The following is a 27170-nucleotide window of genomic DNA, read 5'->3' on the forward strand; positions in this document are numbered from 1 at the left end:
AGGGGCGGCTTAGTTTTTTCATTCGAGGATTAGTTTCAGATGTACAAAATGGTGATTCAGTATCTTTCTACTTTACGTGGTATACAAAGTTACTACAATATTGTTGACTCTACTCCTTGAGCTGTACATTGCATCCCTGTGACTTATTTTATAACATCCCTCTTACTCCCCTTCACCTATTTGCCCATCCCCCCACCCCCTTCCCCTCTAGCAACCTCTAGTTTGTTTCCTGTATCTGAGTCTGTTTCTGTTTTGTTACATTTGTTCCTTTGTTTTGAAGTTAACTCCTAAAGCATTGATTTCATTGCCTTGCCCAAGATCAAACAAGAATATTTATTTAGAAAGCAGCCCTTAGGTGTGAATGGTATGGAAGCTCTAAGTCAGTGGCTGTACCTTTTAATCAAAATTATCAGCATTTTGTGGTTCATATTAATACTACAGGCAAGTAACTTCATTTAAAGAAACCTAGATAAACGTACGGCTCTGTGTTTCAAAGTCTGAATAAGATACGAATGATTTGGAAGATGGAAGAAGCAGTTAAGAATTTGGTATAACTTCTATTGAGAGATTTTTTCTGTAAAATGGGAAGTATGATTTCTTCATAGAATTTCATAAAATACTTCAATATTATTGTAAAGAAACTTTGAAAAGTCAGAAATCAGCTGCAACTATTGGAGAGAGAAAAATCAGCCTCTGTTTTTATTTTTTCTGAATGTCCCCTTTTTAGCATCGCCGTCCTGAAACAAAGGAGACATTTTACTTAATACACAGGGAGTGAATATTCAGAGGAGCATTGCATTTTAAAGCTAGAAATCATTCTCAAGGGTATCTAGCCTATTTCCCCAGATGATGTAGTCAGAAAGTGTCTGCTTTAGAACCTGAGGACCTGGCCTCCGGTCCCATTCTGCTACTTCACATCTGTGTGACCTTGGGCAAGTCACTTAACCTCTCTGAGCTTCAGGTTCTTAATCTGTAAAATAAGGATCATTTGTCTTACACTTGTTTTGATCAAATGAAATGAATTCTGTGAAATCCATTTGAGCTGGTCGGCAGAATTCAAACGTGAACAAATTGAGGCCTTCTCTGGGAATCTAGCTAGATTGCTCTGGAGGGGGCAGCTAGGGCTAGCACCCGGCCCCTGGGAGTGCAGGGGGCAGTGACATCAGTATGGCAAGGCTCCTGCTCTTTGGAGAAGGTATATGTGTCTTTCAGATGAGGGAAAGCAGCGCCTGGGTCAGGACCTGCTGTAAACAATTCACCTGGGTGGTGTGTTGTGACAGCCGACCTGGCTTTTGTCACTGTCCCCGCCAGCTCAGAAGGAACACCGGCACAGTGCTGTCTGTCTGGTTTCTGGAACACAGGCCGTCCTTTCTGACAGTTCCAAAGTGGAGGCACTTTCGGCCGCTGCCCATCACCCAAGACTCAAAACACAAGTGTCCATCCACCTTCCTAGCTGTTCGGATGCTGGAAGTTTCTTTTCCTGGGGCCTCTGTCGGGCTCAGGGCTCCGAGCTGCTTCCCTCTCCTTCAGGCCAGGCTCTGCCAACAGCCCTGGACTCTCAGACTGGCTGCTGCCTCTGTCTCGGGAGCGATGTGTGTCTTGGGAGCAGACAGCTCTCTGGCCTGGGGCTGGCTTGGTGCTGCAGGTCACCCGGGAGGGGCCAGGACTGTAGAAATGTCCTCTGAACAGTCACTTTCACTTCCAGGACGATACCACAGAGGGGTGTTAGTATTATTTTCCCATGGTAACAGGCGCTGCTCACTGGGCCTGCTCCACGCTAGGCCTTCTCCCGGACCCGTCACTGTCCCCCTCACTTCAGTGTCACAAGGAGTATGTTGTCCCCAACTTACCGCTGATTACACTGAGCATCAGTTCAATGCATGGTCCGTGTCAGGGACAGGATGTTTGGGGATGTTGAAATCTAACCCCAAGTGAAGGCATTTGGAGGTGGGGCCTTCAGGGGGAATTCGTGCCCTTGTAAGAAGAGGCCAGAGTGCTGGTCAGCTGCCTTCCCGCCATGCAAGGACACGGCGAGAAGATGACTGTCTCTGAACAGGAAGGGAGCCTTGACCTAGAACCAGCCTGACCACATGGCACCCTGTTCTGGGTGTTGACTGAAAAAAAATGCACAACATGAGCGTCGTGAGTTAAGTTTTATTTGGGGCAAAATGAGGACTATAGCCCAGGAGACAGCCTCTCAGATAGCGCTGAGAAACTGCTCCAAGGAGGCAGGGGGGAGGTCAGTATAGATGTGATTTTGGTGAAGGGGGGACGTGCAGCAAACACACATTTTGGCAGAAGGTGGCTGCGAGTCACGAGGAGCAGACATCTCCATGAAGGATTTTAGTGCTTTTCTAGATACGGGGAGATGCAAGAATTGGGCTCATAAAATCTTGTCCTGGAAATATCCAACTTATCTGAAGGCCTGTTCTGCCAGTTTTTCCCAGAGCACAGAGGGCTTCCTTCCTGCTCTCCACCTTGAGCTCCTTTCAGGGGGTGTTGAAGGTCAGCGGCTGCAGTGGTTTGTGACTTAGTCCTTGTAGAGGCAGATGGCAAGTGCCAGTTTTTAGTTGGTATGGGACTTCCAGCCTAAAACTGTGAGGAATAAATTTCTGTTGTTCAAGCTGCCCAATCTGTGCTTTTTTGTTACAGTGGCCCAAACTGACTGAAGACAGTCACTTAGCTAGCAAAGGTGGAGGCAAGTCCAGCTGTGTCTGGATTTCTAAGGCCCAGGGTCATTTGAATGCTTCTTTCCCCAAGTGGAGTTAAGTCTTTTCCATTCAGGAAACAAGCATTATGTGTTGAACATCACCACTACTAAGCCCTGATCCTACGGTGATGGCTCATAATGAGGTCCTGTCCCCAAGGTGCTTATTCCAGGAGCGCTCAGTAGGAAGGACGAGACACGTGCCACAGTGACCACATGGGAGGTGGAGAGACATGTCCCGTGAGGGCAGGACCCTTCACTTCTCCCAGAGCCTGCCCAGTGGTCCAGGACAGACTCCGGCACCCTCAGCCCTGTGCCCTGTGCCCTGAGGGTGCAGCCTGGGCCCATCGCTCCCATGGCCCGATCTCAGTCAGGGCTGGAAACTGGATCTCGTCCGGTCCCGACCCTTGGCTTCGCCACCCCCCACTTCCCTGGACAGAAGAGGGAGGTGAGAATAGGCAGGTCATCTCCATAAAGTAGTTTCTGTTGTCCAAATCGTTCAAAGAAGTGAGTAGTAGAAATAATAGTCAATGTCATTTATCTTCAATTCGGTTAACCTGCAATTATGTTAAATAAGGCTAGTTTTAAGTATTTAGGTTCTAGTGAACCCCATGTACCAAGCTGGCTGGGTTTTGTGATATTTTGTGTGTTATTTTTATGATTCTCTTGAAAATTGCTTATAGGTAACTGCTGTTTTACAAGAATATTTACAATATTCGTACGTTCTGGTGCTGAATGTCAATGTTGCCATCACTTAGTAACCATAGTCACAGTTTATTAGTCAAATATTTACGGCCCTGATTACGTAACTTGAAATTCGCTGTTTGATAGATTTCTCAATATTTGGGGGAAAATGGGGGTAACATGGTAAAATGAGATAGTCCTTTAATAGGAGTATACTCCTTTCTCAACACCGACCTGGGGGCTTCAGGTAGGAAATATGTACATATATCCCCTCTGCAATCAGGAAAGAAAGTGCTGTTGTTTGTACCCCACGATCATGTTTAGACCAGCCTTTGAGCAGCTGTAATGAATTTTATAATCCATTTGAGTTTTTGTTGTTGTTATTTATTTATTCATCTATTTATTTACTCACTTGTTTACCTACCAGCAGGTGCTAGCTAAAAGCTTACGTATGCTGAGCTTCATTTTTAAATTGAGTTTTACTGAAATAGGTAAGACACAGGAGTGGGCATAAAACATCGTGAGTTCTCTGCTGACCATGTGACCGGTCACCCACACTGCTTCTGGTGAGGTGAGGGGAAATCGCAGGCAGCGAGTGGTCTCTGATGAGAGGTGCGCTAAGACTGCAGTCAGTGAAGCCAGCCCAGCGGCGGGGTGGGCACTGGTGCTGGAAGATGCCAGCCAGATCTTGTTCCCACGTGGGCATGTTTCCAAACTATTTTATTCCATGCCAGTGAGTGGAATTTTGCATTTGAAAAATTGTCCTCACAAACCCTTACTTTCATGTAATTGTTAGGTGTTGTAGAGAATGTGGATTTGTGATTTGGGTAGCAGTCACAGGTGGACAGTGCCACTGATATGTTTAATAGGTAGAAACCTTTTGTGCCTCTTATACTAATATTCTGAGCAAGAAAATTGGCTTTCCTCAAGACCTCTTCAATTAACATTGTCAAAAAAGAAAGTTAAGGTTTCCCATCAGCTAGAGAGAAATGCCAGTAAGGAAAATAGAAAGCCTCTTACGAGTTTCAAGCAAAGCAGTGTCTTCAACTTTTGAGGGTGTCCCTAAGCACGTGCAGCAGTGAACCCTCAGTGGTGTAGACTTGAGAAACTGTATGAATGTTAGATGTGAACTATTTATCCCCTTGCATGGACAAGGCAACTGAAGTTCAAGCAAGACCTCCTGGCTGTGTACTTTGTACATTCTGATCAACCTGGAAAGCAAATAATTCATTTAGGATCTTAGAAAACACTGTATGTGGCACTGTGGCAGGAGGTTCCCTAGAGGAACTTGACATTTAATGGGAAGGAGACCAGTCAGTCTAGGCTGAGGCTGAGAGCTAGTTGAGTGTAACAGATAATAAATGCTTCCTCCTCTCATGGTGGGTACGGTTCAACTTTAGGGCATTCAGGGTCACGGCAGGAAACCTAATCCAGCTCACATGGTTCAGGACTGTTTGCAGAGGTATGAACAGGGTTAAGGGAGCAATCAGAGACGTGAGCCCCAGGGAATAACAGCCCCCTGAAACTGATACCTGCCCTAAACTAAGCCTGAAGGGGCAAAGGGCGGACCCCCAGGGGACGTAATCCTGAGAGGAAGCCGCCCTGACCAGGCAACCTGGGCGGAGCAGGGAATCCCTGGCCCTCTCCTCCTTCCCAGATGTGTCTCCTACCCGGACCTCCTGTGGGCCAACCTGTTTTATTCATTTATTTTTTGAAGTATAGTTGATTTAAAATGTTGTGTTAGTTTCAGGTGTACAGCAAAGGGATTCAGTTATATATATATAAAGTATACATATTCTTTTTCAGATTCTTTTCCCTCATAGGTTACTACAAAATATTGAGTAGAGTTCCCCATGCTATACAGTAGGCCCTTGTTGATTATCTATTTTATATATAGTAGTGTGTATATGTCAGTCCCAACCTCCTAATTTATCCCACTCCCCCCCTCCACTTCCCCTTTGGTAACCATAAGGTTTTCTTTTGTGTCTGTGAGTATACTTCTGTTTTGCAAATAAGTTCATCTTTATCAGTTTTTTTTAGATTCCGCATATAAGTGATATCATGCAGTATTTGTCTTTGTCTGACTTACTTCACTTAGTATGATAATCTCTAGGTCCATCCATGTTGATGCAAACGGCATTATTTCATTCTTTTTTTATCTCTTGGCCAATCTGAAGCCATCAGCAAAGATGTGCAGGGGGGCAGCTTGTAGTGTCAGAGGCCAGCCTTCCAGGACACGGAGCAGTGGGGGAGAAGGGGGCAGAGTGAAGTTGGGAAGGGGCAAAGGGAGAAGCCCCAGCACAGGTGCCCTTGAACTCTCCCTTTGGAAGATGAGAAGGGTAAAGCATATTGGAGAAGATGAGCTGGGCTTTGTATCCGGTGGGATTGGCGACCCCGAGCTGAACATTAAGCTCTGGAACTGTGTCTCAAGACGGCAGCCTGAACATTCCATTCTTAAACCAATTTTGAGGGAATTTGCTAAACTGATTTACCTGGGCACAGGTATGTGGTGAGAAGTTCCTGTGGATACTGGTTCTCATACCTTCGTCATTATAAACATCACCTGTGCAGACTGTAAAACATGACTGGTCTCTGCTCCAACCCCCAGAGACTTCAGTTCAGGAGGGTTCAGAGGCCGCAGGAATCTGCATTTTAACATCACATCCAGGGGTTCTCAGAAATTCTCTAGCAGCATTTTGAGAAATACACATTATTTCAAGTAATCTTTCTTGCCCTGTTAATTTGTTTCTTTCCTGGGGACTAGATAATTATTATTTCTTTTGTCCAAAAATCTTTGGATGGCTATATTTGGAGATGGTAATTAAGTTCTGGTCTGGGCCATTTTTCTTCAGATAAGTAGACTAATTACCTTGACATTTCCTTGTAGATCCAATTTTCTACCAAGATAGTCACTGTTTGCTTCCCTTTAAGCTCCCCACAAGGTCTCTTCATCTGTTACATAATATCCAAAGTAAAACAAATATTTCTGTTTTTCCTTTCATGTTCTACACATCATGGTTAAAACCATGCCTTGGGTCTCCTGAATACATCAAAAATTGTGGTCATTTTTTAAAAAAAACAGTTTTACCTGTCACAACAGTAATGATATCCTTAAGTTTAAGTGCAATATTTAAAGACATTGGATCATAAGGTAATGACTTAAACTGGCTTGATCAAATTAAAATTAAAAATTAGCAATATGAATTTGGTTTAAAATATACACTTACCTGGATTGTTCTTGATGTGTGTAACTTCCAGGTATCTAAAATTTTGCCACTTCAAGTGCAGACTTTGTTTTAATATTTTCAGGTAGAAATTATTTAAGAATGTGCCATGTAAATAGCTGCTGTTAAACAAAAAAACCCAACACCATAAACTGCATTTTCCCTTCTGTTACTAATGCAGAGGCATGATTTTGCACACAGATGCAGTAGGACCTGCAGGTCTTTAGATGTGCCTGCTGTTTGCCCCACCCGGGGATCCAGACTGCCCTCTTCCAGCTGGTTCTTCTGTCTTTAGTGTCACCAGGTGCTTCTCACTCGTCCTGTGTCTGATATTCTCTTCCGTTTTTCCCCCTCAGTGCATTTTAAATTCTTTTATTCATATTTCTTCTTTCCACCTTTTGTTCTGAGCTGCTCCCTGCGCTGTGCTGGGTGTTACTGAGATCATTAGCGTTTTCTAATCAGGGCGCTTTATCTTTTGGTCTGCAGAGCGGAGTGAATTCCTCTCTGGGTATTTGCTTCTCTTCAGCCTGTTTGAACAGTGCTTCTTGGACTCTGAAACTTCTTTGTTGTTGTTGCTTTTGTGCTCGTAGCTGTGCCAGAGGGCAGAGAATTTCATTGAAATCCTGGATTCAATACAAATGAACTTATTTACAAAACAGAAAGACACAGACATAGAGAACAAATTCATGATTACCAACGGGGGGGGGGGGGGGGGGGGGGAAGCAGGAAGGGATAAATTAGGAGGTTTGGGTTAACATGTACACACTTCTGTATATAAAATAAACAAGGACCTGCTGTAGAGCACAGGGAACTCTACTCAATACTCTGTAATGACCTATATGGGAAAAGAATCTGAAAAAGAATGGATATATATGTATGTATGATGGAGTCACTTTGCTGTACACCTGAAACTAACACAACATTGTAAATCAATTATACTTCAGTTTAAAAAAAGAAAATCAATCGATCAATTAATCCTGGATTCAGGGGGCATCAACTGCATGCCCAAGGTGGTGGAGGGGCCTTGAGGGAGCAGCAAAGGCAGAAAGAGGAGGAGTCACGCCGCCCCGAGTGGTCCTGTGACTCCCTCCCGAGGGTTGCGCAGGGCGGCCAGTGTCCCACTGACTTCACCGGTGAGGATTCCTCACCGCAGCCCCATTGCCGTCTCAGTGAGCTGGGGACCACTCAGAGTCATGCTTTCTGCTTTGGTCCACTCTTAGGTTCCTTGGGCAATTATTGGCCAACTGTTATCTTTGTTGTGCCCTTTATGAAAGATAAGAGCCGCCAATAACGAAGATTAAGTAAATGAGCCAGTAGAACTGAAATGGGTGTGTGCATCCAACAGGCTGACGTGATAGATATTGATGGACGTGTGTCAGTTGCTAAATGTTATCTGAAACTTGTTCTTGCAGTCTTAAAGTCAGTTGTCGTCCTCTGGATATGGAAATACAATGATTAGAAAGCTGTTTTACCATCCTGCGATACACGCACCGTTGATTTTGTAATTTGTTGCTACTTTCTGCTTACGGTAAATGGTCCATGATACATAAAAGAAATTTATGTCAGTGCTGTTCATGGTGAATAAATATTAGAAAGAAAATACATTTAGACAAAAGACTGGAGCCCTGTAATGGGAGATCCTGCGGTTCAGTTTGTGTGGTTTATTTTCTCTCAATAATTTTAATAGTTGCTACGTAAATATTTTCCTTTTGGGGGTATTTGATTCCACCTTGGCCTGATATTTGACATATTTTAGTCACGATGGGAGAAGTAACCAATCCTGGTCCTTCTCAGTGTACTTTTTCTGATGTCAATAAATAAATTGAATAATTAATGCCTGCCTTCTTCTAGAAGTTATTACAAGTGGCTTACAGAATCCTTCACTGACTTCCAGTTGCATTTTGGATTCAACACAAAATACGTGGCAACATCTACAAAACCGGCCAGGTTTTATCTGTGCCTTCCCTCCAGCTTCATCCTGGACACCGCACGCCAGAGGTACACTGAGCTACACTGAGTACCAGGCTCATGCCCTCTGCACTGGGCTCCCTCCTCGTGGAAAACCTTCCCAGCTACTCACCTGACTAGTTGCTGGACATCCTGCAATGCTCAAATTAAATTTCACCTCCTCAGAGAGCCTTGCCTGCTGCCTTGGTCCCACCCTGCCCCGCCCCTCCCATCATTAGAGTTTCTCTCAGCACCTTGTCTTTCTGTCCATCATACATGTCTCATGGTGTCATTTCCTTGGCCTGATGTCGTTTCCTCCTGGGTGTGAGTGCGAGGAAGTATCTCCTTATGTCACCGCTCTTGGCCCGTGTTCTGTCCCAAAGCTGCTATACACTGTGCGTGGTTAACCTTTGCACTGTGAAATACTACAATATAAAAACTTATATAGCATGCAAGCATATAGAGGAACAGATGAGTGTGGCCTGACACAGCCCTATAACTTCCATCCAGGTCAGGAGAGAGTCCTGCCAGCACCCCTAAAACTCCTGCATCTTGCCTCCCCCTCTCCAGCTGGGACTCCTCTTTCCCCCCTAAGTTATACAACATCCTGAATTTTATAGAAATTCCTTTCTTGTTTGTCTTTATAGACTCAAGGGTGCGCCCTATATTTGCGGTGCAGTGTTGCTCAGCGTTGAACTTTACATAAATGGAATTATGCAGCGTATATTCTTTAGTGTCTAACCCAATTCACTTACACTTATACTTGTGATCTTCCTCTGGCTGTGCATGTAGTAGAAGGTTGGTATTTCCATTGAGGTATAACATTTCATTACATGGAATACACCCTGTGGTTGGCAAAATAATGACCTCCCCCCCACCCCGAAGATGTCCACCTCCCAAACTCACAAACCTGTGGACATGTTAGTTTACACGGCAAAGGGGATTAGGTTGCAGATGGAATCAAGATGGTTTATCAGTTGTATCCCTGTGGCTCATAATTTCTCTGACGCTGTATGTCTTTCTATTAGACTGAATTATATGAAAATGCTGGTATAGACCATTCTTTTTTTTTTTTAATTGGACTATAGTTGATTTACAATGTTATGTTAGTTTCAGGTGTACAGCGAAGTGAATTTGTTATACATATACATATATCCACTCTTTTTTAGATTCTGTTCCCATATTACAGAGTAGAGTAGAGTTCCCTGTGCTATACAGTAGGTCCTTATTAGTTATCTATTTTATATGTAGTAGTGTGTGTATGTCAATCCCAATCTCCCAATTTATCCCTCCCCCCTCTTCCCCCCTGGAAATCATGTTTGTTTTCTACATCTGTAACTTATAGACCATTCTTGATTATAAAAATAGCTGTTACATATGGATCTACTGAACAGAGCCACCCTAGGCCAGCTATCATTTAAAAATTCTAGAGCTTTTCCTTTGAGGAATTGGGACCTAAAATAGTGAATACCTCAGGAACAGTCCACCCTCTCAAGATGCTCATGAACACTTGGTTGTGCCAGCTGTCTTGGCTGGCATTTGCTTTAACTTGAATTAGCCCCCTCCTGTCCCAGAGGGGGGCTACACTCCAACACTGATGGGTAATGACAAGTGTGGATCCTTGGGGATATGTGAAAGTAATTGCTAAATTTCACTCAGCGTTTCCCTGGGAAAAGTAACTCTACGTACTTACGGAAAAGCTGGTCTTTTCAAAGAAAACTATATGTCCAATTAGCAAATTGATATTATAAGCCAAGCATGTAGTTAAAATTTCACCTCATTTTCAAGTGTGGATTTGGCCATAGATGCTGTGCACAGTGGAGCGTGTGAATTCAGTAAGGAGCACAGAATGCCTTCTGGAAATGGAGCACCGACTGGCTATTGGGCTGCTGGGCTGGGTGTCCTTACGTGACGTGTCAGCTTCTTTGTTCTCAAGTGTCAGAAATCAGCTCAAACTAGTTTAAGTAAAATGGGAAATAAAATACTTCATAAAGAAATAGGAGTGTGCTATTAAATCTAAGGGAAAAATTTATTCAGGCCTCAGGAGAAAAATTAGGTCAAGAAATTCAAAACCAATAGGGACTTTTTTCTCTTTGCTTCTTGTCTCTTTGTGTGTTGGTGTAATTCATTCTTCATATTCTGTAAGCCTGCTCTCTTTCCTTCTGAAGCCATACGCCGTATGGGAGTAGACACCTCCCGCCACCCCCCTCCCCCCTCCGCTTCCATCTCGTGTTGCGTGACAAAGGCAAGAATAAATTGGAATGGTGTTACTGAGTCCAAGCTCGTACTGCTTGCCACACGACAGGCCAATAAATCTGGAAACCAGTTGTTGGGGAAAGGAATAGCATCTTTATTTGGAAATCTGGCAGACCGAAAAGATGGTGGACTCCTTCCACAAAGAACCATCTTGCCTGAGTTAGAATTCAGGCTTCTTCTTATGCTGAAAGGGGAAGGGGGTAAAATCAAACACTTATTGGTTCCCATCAGCCTCCGGAGGGGATGTGATAATTTCTTCCTCCCTGCAGTCGTTCACAGGTGGGCCCAGTCAGGATGTTTCCTGTGAGCTAGACAAAGGTATTTTAGCTTAACACTTATTGCCTGGGAAGCAGGGTTCCCAGAGATGGGCCATTATGTATAATTGAAGCTTATAGGCAACATCTCTTTAGTGATTAACTTGTAAGAGAGTACAGGGCTCTTCCCTATTACAGTATTTTAACCCCACCCCTAAAATCCTGGAGCAGACTTCTGACCCAGTTTGGGCCAGTTACTTGAGGCTGAGGCAGTGAGGGGGGCACTCACAGTGTGGAAACATAGCTCTGGCATCCATGGGTGGGGGAGGAGGGCAGTTGGGATCATTTGTCAAGAGGCATCTAGTACTTTGACAGACAGTTGCATCAGGGTGGCGAGCCCTTTTGAAAAACTGAGCTAAATTATTTTAGACTCTGTCATTAAATTGCTGGTGGTTCTTGCCTTTGAGTCTTGTTTGTTAGTTACTTAATATTTATTGAGTGCCTGCAGGGACTTGTGACATCGGGAAATGACGTGTTGAGCTTGCTAAAAAGCTGCCCCGGTATAGGAAACTTGTCTCAGAATTGCCTGTGGGTTTCAGTGAGTCAAGGCAAAGACAGACGGTATCTAAAGATGCTTTGAAGACATCGTTATCATACACAGCAATGTGAGATTCAAATGCTCGATTTTAAATGCTGCCACTTACTTTCATAGCCATATTTTTACTGAAAGGGATTTCTCTTGGGCATGATATATTGTGAAATTTCTTCTGACGGTGATCGGGTCGTAGTGCCCTTGCTTTTGTGATTTATGGGACAGCATGATACCTTTAAAACATTCTATCAAAATAGGTCCAAGTTAGCCTGAGCTGTGAAGGTAAGAATACCTTAACATTTTGAATTAATTTCATAAAGAAGCTATCAGACACAGTCAGTTAAACTGAAGAGCCGAAAATAATTTCATTTCTGGTGATGAGTTTGCAAGTAAAAAATAATGAAGAAGAAGTTTTAAGAGATAGATAATTACACTCAATATTTTGCCTGTTTGGTCTTCTTCTTCTTCCTTTTCTAGAGGAGCTGGTAGAACAGGAGATTACTCCTCCAACAGTTTTGTTGAGTTGCAGGTAGAGGGTGACAGCTGCCCTAGTAATAGTGGTGGATTTGATTTCAAAGTGCTGTGCCCTCAGGCGGTAATGTTACGTTAAATTCACGTTATGTAAAATAGTCAACCTCGGAAGTTTCCAAATTCATAGGAGAGTGGATCCCAGATCAGCCTGTAAGGCTGACAGAGAACAACAGGTGGTGAGAGCCCAGGACAACCTAAGGAGTGGGGCATCCGTATAACCCGGAGGAAGATGATGGAGAGAGAGTGTGCCAGGGGAAGAGGGGTCACCTGAGCATGGGTCTGATAGCTCGGGCGTGTCAGCTCCTCTCTGGCACTGAGGCGGTGATGATTCGTAATTAACTGCCAGACCTCGAAAGAAGGGCCTGTCAACCAAATTTAATTTCTTTTTTTTTTTAAGATATTTTTTTGATGTGGACCATTTTTAAAGTCTTTATTGAATTTGTTACAATATTGCTTCTGTTCTATGTTTTTTGGGTTTTTGGCCGTGAGGCATAGTGGGATCTTAGCTCCCCATCCAGGGATCGAACCCACACCCCCTGCATTGGAAGGCGAAGTCCTAACCACTGGACTGCCAGGGAAGTCCCCAAATTTAATTTCTAATTAGTGAAATCAACAGAAGCTTTTTGAAGGGTAAGGCTCCACCCTCCACCATGAGCACTGTCTCCCTCTCACACAGCATTGGTTGCTTCCATCTTTCAGGATTGGCTGCTCAGCCCACCCCAGCCCTATAGTCAGTTACAGAGTCACCGACATGGAATCAGCGTTAATTAGTATCTTGTGGCCACAGCCGTCATCCATTCCTCACACTCACAACCAGCAAAAGCCCTCAAAGTACCTAGAAAACACAAAACAGCAGTCACGGGAGCGGAGAATTTCAGGGAGTGGAGAACTCTCCCTGCGAAGGATACCCGGTCTCTGTTGAGCTGCTGATTCACATGTATTCTCTGGGAATATTTTAAACTTATCAGTGACCTAAACGTGGATCTAGTGATATCCCAGAGAAGGTCTCTTTCCATTTTGAGAGCCAGAAACAGTCTTCTAGTATTAATATTCTTCTGAAAGCTGCTTGATAGAAGAGGAGATTGATTGGCCCAAAGATGGATTATTGTGAGAAAAACAGTTGAATTCACTTCCTCCTCCCGTGGTGGGTGGGCCATCTGATTGACCCCTCTGCCTTCAGCAATGGGAAATAAAATGCAAAATCGCCAGCTGTTCCCATCACGGCTGGCAAGGCCTGGACGTCGGCTGTCACTGCGGGCCCTGCTCTCCTTCCGCCACGCCCAGCGCTCCTGCACTTGCAGCTTCCCATGCTCTCACCTCCTAGGACGGGGGGCTTCTTTAGGAGAGGCCTCAGTATCATGCAGAAATCATCCTCCAGTCTCACTTCTGCTGGCCGTGGCTCCTTTGTCCCTTTAGCCACGTGAGGCTATACCCACAGTGCATTAAACAAAGTGCCTATGATGCGTGGAAACATGCAAGTCAGTTATTGCTGCTTGAGGAATGCAGTGCTTTGTGGTGCAGTCTCACAGCTGCAACCTGCGTCACCCTACTTTGGGGACCCAACAAAAGTTAAAATGCTGACTTCTCCTCATTAGAGCTTGGGGTGCAGAGAGAGTGGATGAAAGGAATGTGATCTCTGTATCCTTTACTTTCTTTATCAAGTACAGGAAATTTAATGTGCTTTTGACTTTTCCCCATATTGTATGTCAGATGTTGCTGGGACATTGGTAGTGAGCGCAATAAATAGTAAAGCAATGTTTATTCAGGTTTCTATAATTTTCATAAATTATAGTGGGCTTTCAGACACGTTTGCATTTATCCTGTGACAACCACCCTCTAGATTCCTCTTGTTTCCCACCCCTTCCTTTCTTTTCTCCACCTTTGCAGTCTCAGTTTCTGCTTTTGAAATAATCACCCCTGAGTTTTCATTTGGATCTCTGCTCCTCATCAGAAGGCATGAAGTGTGATAAAGGTAGCAGGGAAATTCTGTGAGACAGATGGAGCTCAGGATGAGACAAGATGCATCGATTTTAGGGAGGCAGCATGCAGTGGAGTTATTCTTGAATCAGTTCACGGGACATGGTGGAGTCTGTAAGCATTGTTTTAATCTGTATTTCTTCCATTTCAGTTGTAAAATTGGCACAAAAATATCAAGCTCTAATCACGAATTTGCTAAGATAATAGCATTCTGGAAAGATGAATTTTATATTTAAAACAACCAACCAAACGACCTAGGAAAGCGTTTAGTTTGGTTTTACTTCCTTGTTTGTTTTCTTTTTGCCTGAGTTAAAAATAAGTATGAACAACAGTTATGTCACTAGGGACAAGGGGATTGCCAGCCTTAGATGTCAGTTTGCATTACGTCTTTTAGGACTGATTGCTATTTATGGCATAGTTAATGCAATTGGGGTTGTATTAACGCTTTACTTTCTGCATCAACCAGCAATTGCGTCTCTGACAGATGTGCTGGCAAACAACAACGTTCCTTCTCATAAAGGCATCTGTGGATTCATTCATCCATTCAGCCCACAGTCCCTGGGCGCTGTGGTGTCCTAGGTTTTGTACCAGGCATTGGGAACATGAACATCCAGCCCACTTCCTTAGGTAGCTTCCAGTCTGCCGATGACACAGGCATTCAATACATCATTTCATAGCGCAGTAACGTTACAGAAAAGCATTTACAAAGAGTTGCGATTGCTTCCAATTGAAAAGAATAATAAACTCTGCCTGTGAAACCAGGCACAGCTTCCTAAAATGGCAGAGAGAGATGATATTTTAGCTGACAACTAAAGAATGCAAAGGGGTTTGCCGGAGAGGAATGTCAGGAGACAGAAGTCAATGGTATGTGTGAAGCTGGGGGTGGGGGGTTGGGACACAGGAGGAAGTGGTTCCGGGAGCAGAAAATGGGGAGAGCTTAGGCTTGGCTCAGAGGTAGAGGGAAGGAGGGGAGACTTTCTTTGCAGTGATGTGCAAAGGGCTTTTTACTTGAGCACAGAAGACAGTAGCCTCAGAGAGGGCTCTAAATGCAAAAGGGGTACATAAATGTGTCCTGACACCTAGGTGTGTATTCTCCGCTCCCAAAAGCATGGTTGACTGACGTTTTCTATTACGTGCCCAGGATCAACCACTTCTCACCACCTGCACCACTACCACCTGGGACACACCTCCATCACCCTGGCCTCCTAGTGGGTCCCTCCTGGGCCCACCCTTGCTTCCTTATTCTTTGCTCTCCATGAAGCAGCTCCCCTGGGGATCTTTCTGTGGGAGTCTGGTTCATGCACTGCTGTCTCATATGCCTTGCACTCAGAGGAAAAGCCAACCCGCACTGTGGCATCCAGACTCCCACCCTCCTTGCTCAGTGTGGTCGTCTCACACACATCACTGTGGCCACCCTGGCCCCTGTTTCTTTGCTGTCCTCCACACCAAAGCACACACTATCTTACAGACTGTATTCCTGCCTCTCCTTCTACCTGGATTGCTTGCCCTCAGATGTCAGCCTGTGTCTTACTCTGTCTGGGGCTGCTATAACACAACACTATAGACCAGGCAGCTTAAACACAGAGATTTATCTTTCACAGTTCTGGAGACTGGAAGTCCAAGATAAGGATGCTGGCTGTGGTATCTGGTGAGGGCTCTCTCCTTGGGTTGAAGATGGCCACCTTCTCTCTGTGTCCTCACACGGCCTTTCGTCCATGTATACAGGTGGAGAGAGAAGGGAGGCAAGCTTTCTGGTGTCTCTTCTTACAAGGGCACTAACCCTGTCACGAGGACCCCACCCTCATGACCTCACCTAACCGCAATTACCTCCCAAAGGCTCCATCTTCATATACCATCACATTGAGGTTTAAGGCATCAGCATATGAATTTAAGGGGGAACACAGTTCAGTCCACAGCAGTCTGATGTGCTTCTTCCCAGCTGCACTTCTTTCAGTTTCTGTTCAAATGTCTCTTTATTAGGAAATCTATCTGACCTCTTTATATACAAAGAGGTGACAAGACCCCCTCGGTCCTGTTTTTTTCTTCTTCTCGTAGTGTATTTATCTGTTTATTGTTTGTCCCCCATCCCTGCACTAGAATACAAGAAAGGAATATGGAACAAATGAAAGCTTTTGGACTTGTCGGGTTGATAACAGTGCCATAACAGGTTCTCAGAACAGGGCTTGCCAGAGTAAGCCTGGATAAAATATCGATGGATGGATGGATGGGAGATTTGTTCACCTTCTTAGGCCAGTGTTTAATTGTAAACATGCTTTTCCATTTTATTGCATCTGTAAGATATGCATGATTACCAAACAGAACAGAGAATATATTACAGCCTCAATCTCATCATTCTAGGCAAAAATATGTAATTCTGTTGAGAGATGCACTGCTGAAGCTCAACATTTCAGGGGATAATTTATTAACTTCTCTTGCCCTTCATGGGAAGCAGGAACAGTTCTACTCAAATTTTCCATAGTTCAACTCCTGCAAGTTAAGATGAGGAAGTCTGAATTTGGGATGCCAAATTAGATGTTCAAGTTAGATTTTCACTGTTAACCTGCATTCTAACTCAAAAACCACATCTATGTTCTGGTTTTACCTGTGTACAAATTAAATATGCATATCGACCAGGATTGGAGAGGAAGATGGAAAAATGAAAACTTTTGTTTTCTTGGAACCATTAGCAAGATGGTTCATGTTTGTTTGTTTGTTTTTTTCCTCCTCTTTGTTTATTACTATTGTAGTAATATTGTTTGTGTGGTTGGAAAAAAAAAACATTACCTGCACTCTGAAAATGAAATTTGGCTAAAGACCGTCTGCTTTTCTGTGGGTAAAATTACCCTGCTTTTTAAAAGTAAGAATGTTGCCTGAAAGAAGTGTGGTTCATCTGTACTTAAAAAATGGCATCAGTGATCCAGAATCACTTCACTTAAGTGGGCTCTGCTATCAGTGCCTGTTTGGTTATCCTACTGTGCATTCGTCCATCCAATAACATACACTGAATTGGTTTTCTGTGCAAAATCTTTTCTTTGCCCAGTGAGCATGCAGGGAACAGAGTCTGTGTCCTCTTTCTGAACTGTCCTGACTTTCATTCATTTTCCCACTTACTGGAGCCACCTCATGGTTCTTCATCTTTCTTTTCCCTGCCCTCTGTGTCCATAGAATGTACACTGTGTTAGACATTTTTAAGATCTCTTATATCCACCTTCCTCCCTGGCTCGCCCTCCTGGATCCCTGGGAGCTGTTCATCCACCCTGCTCACTTCCTGGTGAAGCAGCCCATTCTGTCATGAAGCAATACTAGTGGTTAGAAATTCTGAAGATTTTTTGATACATAATTCTGTCTCTGTGAAATTTCCTTTTGGTTCTAACTCTGGAATCTGGACGATGCAGAAGAAGTCCTCTGTCTGGCATGTGATAATTCAAATAGACAGAGACTCTAAGTATTTGGTTTTTGAGTCTGAACCCTTCCTTCAGCCTTACATCATATGACATATTTTGCAATGTCTCTGTCTTCGGGTCCTCTTTGTAGAAACACTCTGCCCATCGTTATCTCTGACAATATCCAGCCTAGACCTGGACAGCATATTGTGAGTGTACTTGGGCCAGGGAGGGACCTACTGGGAACATCACTGTAACATCATTCAAGTACACTTTTGCAAGTAAATTAGTTACGCTACTGGCTGCTCAAGAAGTTGATGCAAAGCAGAAGTCTTAGGTTTTTTTTTTTTTCATATAAACTTCTATCAGTGCATCTAATAGATGTGTTTAAAGCAAATTTTAGAATCCTAGATTATTCTTATCAGAAACAAGATTTGAAAGATATCCATTGTTTGAGCTGATGAAGACAATACCACTAATTTCATCATTCTTCATCTTGATAAGATTCAGTCTTGAGTATGAAATCGTTATGGTTTTGATTGTTACCCTGGGATTTAATCTGAACAGTGTTTGAGAAATGTCCACTTCGGGTCTGTGGGAGATCATGTACACTATGATGGTCTTAGGGATAGTACTACTGCAAGATTTATGCTATTCACAGCTTTGGTGAGAATGGCTTATTTCCTCTGTAAATGAAATGAAAAGCTGCTGAATCAGTGAGATCTGATCACTTCTTGTCACTGGCCAGCGACTTCCTCGCGTAGAAAACCCTATCCAATAGGAAATGAGGTTGACTCAGTATAACCTTTTGTCATAATTTCATACTCATGTTTAGTCTTATTTTTAAGTGCTGAAAAGCCACTTTTTAATAGGCAAATTCAGTTCTCAATGGCAAATAAGCATACTGGTAGAAATTTCTAAAAACTGTAGAACACTTTCCCGCTAAGGCTTTAATGGTCCTCAGAATTTTTCTTAATTGGATAACCTAGATGGCCAATATTAATTGTTTGGAGTCAAATTTTTCTTGATTCTATAACCTAGATAGCCAATATTAAATATTTAGATGTCAAATATTATTTACTATCCCATGGTTGAGTATTATCTATATTTTGATTTACAGAAATCTGATACATTCTAATGAACTTTCAGCCTTGGATAAGGGTGTATTTATATATCGCGTTGCCTACTTTTTGAGGCCATCTCCATCCTATTACATTTTGACTCTCATTTAATGCGAGTCGCAATAGTGGACGCTATAAGAGAGAATATTTTGTGATCTATGTATAGGCAGAAGGGGCAGTAGTTCATTTGCAGTGTGACCATATGACTTAATTTGCCCTGGAGAGTCTCAGTTGCTCTTGTATAATTAATAATAATATTAACTATTATATTTATTATTGATTATTAATATTACCCCCTTTGTCTCTCAAATGATCCTAGTTTGGACTGTAAATTATATAATCATCCTAATTTGAAAGGAACTGAAAGTTTGGTCTCAGCAGCCAGTATGCCTGATTAATTTCCTAGATCTTTTCAACCTTTAGCATTCTTTAGCAATGTCTCCAGATCCCCCTCATGCCCCCAACACCTGCTATAATGCGGTCCCTGGAGGGGACTAAAACCTAGAAAAGGGGTAGGTGGGTTACCCAGTGAAGCAAGACCTGGGAAGTCTTAAAGCTTTGTTTGAGGAGCTATAGAAGGAAGAAAAGGCTCAGGATGGTGAGAAGTAGACAAATGTTGATTAAAATTGGCACATAGTATGTGCTAAATAAATGTTTGAATTTGGTAGCCTGAAGTAGAACTTAACAACGTGGATGTCAATGAAGAGAAAGATGAGAGAGGTCTTAGGGCTAGAAAAATTCATCATACTTGGGTTTGATTTGATGGGGGTTAATAGGTTGACTGTAATAAGAAACTCCACAATCACCCTATGCTGTGGAATCTAGTTTATTGGGTGGAGAAGCATTAAGTTACACAAAAGCTGTAAACATAATATAATATCCAATTCTTCTTGAGATAAGGCTTTGCCCTGGGATAGAGAAGGGAACCTGGGGCCTTTGGACACCGAGGCAGAGGGCAGAGAAAGGAGTTGATCATAGCTTTCAAGGATGAGAATACGCCTGAGCTCTTGATTTGAATGAAGTGTATCCACTGGCTTATTTTAGTTCCTTATTTTACTCACAGAGTTTCTCTTTCCTGCTGTTGCTTTAGGAGCTGGTGGGGAGTAACCCTCCACAGAGAAACTGGAAAGGCATAGCGATCGCACTGCTTGTCATCCTGGTCATCTGCTCCCTGATTGTCACCTCAGTGGTGCTGCTGACGCCAGGTACTCACATTTATTCTTGGAAAAGCAAGCTGCTGTAAGGGAAAAAGGGCATAAGTTTACTCTGAGATTTTTTCTAAGTAACTACCCATTATATAATTTATTTTTCGCAGGTTCTAATTCTCATTGTGCCATACGTTAAAATGATGTAATACACTTTCAATAAAAAAGATCTATTTTACATGCTCTGAATTTGTTTAGGTAATTGTTGACTGGGTGGAAATTCTTGGCATATATTAAAATTCACAAGTATTTATTTATGCTGGATGAGCTTAAAGATGGTGTCATTATAAGTATAATAATTTTATATCTCATGGAATTCCTGGGTGTTTTATCGAGGATGAATTAAGACAATTATGAAAACAACATGTATTGAATGTGAACTAAGGATAAACTACTTACTAGATACTACTGATGAAATAAAGGAAGTATAAAACAGAATCAGAAATCTCTCAGGGAAGAAAAATACACAAAAATTGTCAGCAAAAGTCTACAGAAAAAAACATATTTAGACACGGATTATTGAAAGTTTCAAACATAAGTTGTATAGAAGCGGAGAGGAAAGAGAGAGAGAGACCCTTTATGTTAAAGTTCATGGAGAAAGTAATATGTGAAGTGGGCTTTAATGGAGTGGCAAGAATTTAGTAGCAAGAGAGTGGTGAGATTAGGGCAAGAAGAAAGCCTTTGCCCATAAGATAAACATGTGGGGGGTCATGATAGGAAAACATTATACCATATATAAACAGTGTGTAACTATCCATTCCCCTTGTCGTATTAGGTGTCAATTTGTGTGGACAAAAAAAAAAATGTTCCAATCCTCAATAAATAGACTACACGGGTATTAGACTTTAAGAGGGAAAAAATGCAACGTAAAAAAAGTTTTGATAGGTACAAAAAGTGCAGGCAAATTTTGAGGTATGTTTAAACTATAATCACAAAACTTAAATGGAAAAAGAGTAGTTTGTACCCTGAAACCAAAACTCAAGAAAGGTATCACAAGAAAACTACAGACCAGTATCTCTTATGAATATAGATACAAAAACCTCAGCAAAATACTAGCCAATAGAACCAAATTACCAGGAACATATAAAAAGGATTATACACCATGATCAAATGGGATTTATCCCAGGAAAAAAATTTGGTTTAACATATGAAAAATCAATGTAATACACCCATATTAATAGGATAAAGGGAGAAAAAAACATGGTCATCTCAATAGATGCAGAATAAGCATTTGACAAAGTTCAGAATCCTTTCATGATAAAACGTTCAAAGAGCAAAGAAAGAAACTTTCCCAACCTTATGAAGAGCATCTATAAATAGCCCACAGCTAATATTATACTTAACAGTGAAATACTGAAAGTATTCCTGCTAAGATCAGGAATAAGACAGGGATATTCACTCTCACTATTTTTTTTTTTAAATTTTTTTTGCATTCTTTAATTGAAGTATAGTTGATGTACAATACTATATAAGTTACAGGTGTACAATATAGTGATTCACAATTTTTAAAGGTTATACCCCATTTATAGTTATTATAAAATGTTGGCTATATCTCCCATATTATACAATATATTCTTTTTTTTTTTGAAATTTTGAATTTTATTTTATTTATTTTTTTATACAGCAGGTTCTTATTAGTCATCAATTTTGTACACATCATTGTATACATGTCAATCCCAATCGCCCAATTCATCCCACCCCCCCCTCCACCCCCCCCGCCACTTTCCCCCCTTGGTGTCCATACGTTTGTTCTCTACATCTGTGTCTCAATTTCTGCCCTGCAAACCGGTTCATCTGTACCATTTTTCTAGGTTCCACATATATACGTTAATATACGATATTTGTTTTTCTCTTTCTGACTTACTTCACTCTGTATGACGGTCTCTAGATCCATCCACGTCTCAACAAATGACCCAATTTCGTTCCTTTTTATGGTTGAGTAATATTCCATTGTATATATGTGCCACATCTTTATCCATTCGTCTGTTGATGGTCATTTAGGTTGCTTCTATGTCCTGGCTATTGTAAATAGTGCTGCAATGAACACTGGGGTGCGTGTGTCTTTTTGAATTATGGTTTTCTCTGGGTATATGCCCAGTAGTGGTATTGCTGGATCATATGATAATTCTATTTCTAGTTTTTTAAGGAACCTCCATACTGTTCTCCATAGTGGCTGTATCAATTTACATTCCCACCAACAGTGCAGGAGGGTTTCCTTTTCTCCACACCCTCTCCAGCATTTGTTGTTTGTAGATTCTCTGTTGATGACACTCTCACTATTTCTGTTTAACATTGTATTGGAGATTCTAACAATTAGGCAAGGGAGAAAAAAGACACCCAGGTAAAAAAGAAGTAAAACTATCTCTATTCATAGATGGCATGATCTCATGTATAGAAAATCTTAAAGAATCCACAAACACAAAAAATAAAACATACTATAACTAATAAATGAGTTCAGCAACATTGGAAGATACAAGACCATTATACAAAAAATATTTATATTTCTATATACTGGTAACGAACAATTCAAAAATGAAATTTAGAAATGATTCCACTTACATTAGTTTCAAAGGGAATAAGTCAACGGTCTGCAACCTTTTTGGCACCAGGGACTGGTTTCGTGGAAGACAATTTTTCCATGGACAGGGGTGGGGCAGGATGGTTTCAGGATGATTCAAGCGCATTACATTTATTGTGTACTTTATTTCTATTATTATTACATTGTAATATATAATGAAATAATTATACAACTCAACATAATGCAGAATCATTGGGAGCCCTGAGCTTGTTTTCACTTGCCACTCACTGATAGGCTTTTGATATGAGTCTGCAAGTGATTGATTCATTATCTCTGTGCAGTCAAACCTCTCTGCTAATGATAATCTGTATTTGCAGCCACTCCCCAGCGCTAGCATCACTGCCTTGGCTCCACCTCAGATATCATAAGGAGCGAGCAAGCTAGATCCCTCACATGCGCAGTTCACAGTAGGGTTCGCGCTCCTATGAGAACCTAATGCTGCCGCTGATCCGACAGGAGGTGGAGCTCAGGCAGTAATGCAAGCTATGGGGAGTGGCTGTAAATACAGATGGAGCTTCACTCGCTTGCCCGCGGCTCACCTCCTGCTGTGCAGCGCAGTTCCTAACAGGCTACGGACCAGTAGCGGTCCGTGGCCCAGGAGTTGGGGACCCCTGGAATAAGTTACTTAGAAATCAACAAAAGAAGTATAAGACTTGTACACTGAAAATCACCAAAGATAATTGAAAGAAATTAAAGAAGACCTAAGTAAGTGGAAAGCTATCCCCATGTTCCTGGATTAGAAGATGTAATAGTGTTATAACATGGCACTACTTAGCAAATTTATCTACAGATTCAACCCAATCCCTATCAAAATCCCAATTAGTTTTATTGCAGAAATTGACAAGCCAATTCTAAACTTCATATGAAAATGCAAGGTACTCAGACCAGCCAAAACAATCTTGGGGAAAAAAAATCCGTTGAAGGACTTACATCTCTGATACTAAACTTCCTCTAAAGCTACAGTAATCAAAGTATTGTGGTACTATCCTAAGTATAGATATATAGGTCAATGGAATAGAATGTAGAGTTCAAAAATAGACCCATACAGTTATTTTGCATTCATTTTTGACAAGGGTGCTAAGACCACTTGATGGGGAAAAAGTAGTCTTTTCAACAAATGGTACTGGTACAACTGGGTATCTACATGCAAAGAATGAAACTGGACTCCTACCTCACAGCTTGTACAGAAATTAACTCAGTGTGGCTCAAGAACCGAAAAATAAGAGCTAAAACTTTAGCACTCCTAGAAGAAAACATAGGAGTAAATCTTTGTGACCTTGGATTCGGCAACGGTTTTTTAGATATGACACCAAAAGCACAAGCAACTCAAGAAAAAGTAGATAAGTTAGACTTCATCAAGCATAAAACGTTCTGTGTATCAAAGGACACTATGAAGAAACTGAAAAGACAACCCACAGAATGTGAGAAGCATATTTGCAAATTATATCTTCAATAAACATCTAACGTCCAGGTTATTTAAAGAATTCTTACAACTCAAAACAGGAGCCGAACAATTTAATTTAAAAATGGGTAAAGGATTTGAACATTTCTCCAAAGAAATACCAATGGCCAGGAAGCACAAGAAAAATGCTCTACATCATTAGTCATCAGGGAAATGCAAATCAAAATCACAGTTAGATGCCTATATATACATATTATTTTTTGTGCATTTACTTTTTATACAATTTTTAAAGGTTACACTCCACTTACAGTTATTACAAAATATTGGCTCTGTTCCCTGTGTTATACTAAAAATCCTTGTAACCTGCCTTACACTCAATAGTTTGCACGTCCCACTCCCCCACCCCTATATTGCCCCTCCCCTCTCTCTCCCCACTGGTAACCACTAGTTTGTTCACTGTATCTGTGAGTCTGCTTCTTTTTTGTTATATTCACTAGTTTGTTGTACTTTTTGGATTCCACACATAAGTGATATCATACAGTATTTGTCTTTCTCTGTCTGACATTTCACTTAGCATAATACCCTCCAAGTCAAATTCAAATATATATATATATATATATATATATATTTAAACAAAATAACAAGTATTTGTGAGGATGTGGAAAACTTGGAACCTTCATTCAGTACTAGTAGGAATGTAAAAGTGTGTAGCCTCTGTTGAAAACATTCTGGTAGTTCCTCAAAAAATGAAACACAGAGTTACCATATGACCCAGTCATTCCACTCCTAGGTATATGCCCAAGGAAATTGAAAATATATGTTCATACAGAAATTTGTATACAGATATCCATAGAAACATTCATAACAGCCAAAAAGTAGAAACAACCCAAAGGTCCCTCACCTGGTGAATAGATAAACAATTGTGGTATATCCATACAATGGAATACTATTCAGCTATAAAAAATGGAATACGGATGCATACTACAGCATAGATAAAACTTGAAAACATTATGCTACGTGCACGAAGTTAGACAAAAAGGCCACATATTGTATGATTCCACAGTAGACAAATCCATAGAGATAAAAAGTAGATTAGTGGTTGCCAGGGACTGGAAGTGGGGAGAGTAAGAAATGTCTGCTAATAGGCATGAGATTTCTTCTTTTATAAAGACATGATAGTTTTAGGGCAGTTTTAAATTCACAGCAAAATTGAGAGGAAGGTACAGAGATTTCCTGCATACGCGCTGCCCCACACATGCATGGTTCCTCTCGTTATCTACATCCCCACCTGAGTGGTACATCTGATACAACTGATGAACCTACCTCAACACATCATAATGAGACCTCTTTTGGGGGTGATGCAGATATTCTGGAATTCGATACTGGTGATGAATGCACAATTCTTTAGCACATTGAAAACTACTGAGTTGTATACACTAAAAAGGTAAACTTTATGATATGTGAATTTTATCTCAATTAAGATGTTAGCATAAACAATGGTGGGAAAGTTGTTTAAAAAAGTGATTCAGGGAGGACCTTCAAGATGGCGGAGGAGTAAGATGTGGAGATCACCTTCCTCCCCACAAATACATCAAAAATACATCTACATGTGGAACAAGTCCTACAGAACACCTGCTGAATGCTGGCAGCAGACCTCAGACTTCCCAAAAGGCAAGAAGCTCCCCACGTACCTGGGTGGGGCAAAAGAAAAAAGGAAAAACAGAGCCAGAAGAATAGGGACAGGACCTGCCCCTCTGGGAGGGAGCTGTGAAGGAGGAAAAGTTTCCACGCACTAGGAAGCCCCTTCACTGGCGGAGACCAGGGCTGCACGGGGGGGACGTTTCAGAGCCACGGAGGAGAGTGCAGCAACAGGGGTGCAGAAGGCAAAGCGGAGAGATTCCCGCACAGAGGATCGGTGCCGACCAGCACTCACCAGCCCGAGAGGCTTGTCTGCTCACCCGCCAGGACGGGTTGGGGCTGGGAGCTGTGGCTCAGGCTTTGGAGGTCAGATCCCAGGGAGAGGACTGGGGTTGGCTGCGTGAACACACCCTGAAGGGGGCTAGTGTGCCACAGCTAGCTGGGAGGGGGTCCAGAAAAACGTCTGGACCTGCCTAAGAGGCAAGAGACCATTGTTTAGGGGTGCATGAGGAGAGGAGATTCAGAACACTGCTTAAACGAGCTTCAGAGACAGGCGCGAGCTGCGGCTATCAGCGCGGACACCAGAGACGGGCGTGAAATGCTAAGGCTGCTGCTGCCGCCACCAAGAAGCCTGTGTGCAGGCACAGCTCACTGTCCACACCTCCCCTCCCAGGAGCCTGTGCAGCCCGCCACTGCCAGGGTCCCGTGATCCAGGGACAACTTCCCCGGGAGAACGCACGGCGCGCCTCAGGCTGTTGCAACGTCACGACACCTCTGCCGCCGCAGGCTCGCCCCGCATTCCGTACCCCTCTCTCCCCCTGGCCTGAGTGAGCCAGAGCCCCCAGATCAGCCGCTGCTTTAACCCCCTCCTGTCTGGGCGAAGAACAGATACCAGAGGGTGACCTACATGCAGAGGCAGGGCCAAACCCAAAGCTGAACCCCAGGAGCTGCGTGAACAAAGAAGAGAAAGGGAAATTTCTCCGTGCAGCCTCAGGAGCAGGAGATTAAATCTCCACAGTCAAGTTGATGTACGCTGCATCTGTGGAATACCTGAAGAGACAACGAATCATCTCAAAATTAAGGGCGGTGGACTTTGGGAGCAACTGTAGACTTCGGGTTTGCTGTATGCGACTGACTAGTTTCTGATTTATATGTCTATCTTAGTTTAGTTTTTAGCGCTTATTATCATTGGTGAATTTGTTTATTGGTTTAGTTGCTCTCTTCTTTTTTTTATTACTTTTTAAATTTTTCTATTTTAATAGTATTTAAAAATTTTTTTTATTTTAATAACTTTATTTGTTTTATTTATTTTTTTTCTTTCTTTTTTTCCTCTGTTTTCTTCTGAGCCGTGAGGCTGATAGGGTCTTGGTGCTCTGGCCAGGTGTCAGGCCTGAGCCTCTGAGATGGGAAAGGTGAGTTCAGGACATTGGACCACCAGAGATCTCCTGGCCCCCCGTAATATCAGTCGGCAAGATCTCTCCCAGAGATCTCTGTCTCAATGCTAAGACCCAACTCCACTCAACGACCAGCAAGCTCCAGTGCTGACACCCCATGCCAAACAACTAGCAAGACAGGAACACAACCCCACCCATTAGCAGAGAGACACCAGTCCCCTCCACCAGGAAGCCTACACAACCCACTGAACCAACCTTACCCACTGGGGGCAGACAC

At 42.4% G+C, this 27170-nt stretch overlaps 1 protein-coding gene across 1 annotated transcript in view; it reads left to right on the forward strand.

Annotated features, from left to right (window-relative positions):
• Nucleotides 1-27170, forward strand: part of DPP6 (dipeptidyl peptidase like 6) — a 780578-nt gene that overhangs the window by 346573 nt on the left and 406835 nt on the right. Inside the window, exon 2 of the mRNA XM_068550205.1 lies at nt 19767-19881. Coding sequence (XP_068406306.1) covers nt 19767-19881 — 115 coding nt within the window. The remainder of the gene's footprint in view (nt 1-19766; nt 19882-27170) is intronic.

The sequence above is a fragment of the Eschrichtius robustus genome, chromosome 8 (genome assembly GCF_028021215.1).
Source record: "Eschrichtius robustus isolate mEscRob2 chromosome 8, mEscRob2.pri, whole genome shotgun sequence".
NCBI classification, from domain to species: domain Eukaryota; kingdom Metazoa; phylum Chordata; class Mammalia; order Artiodactyla; family Eschrichtiidae; genus Eschrichtius; species Eschrichtius robustus.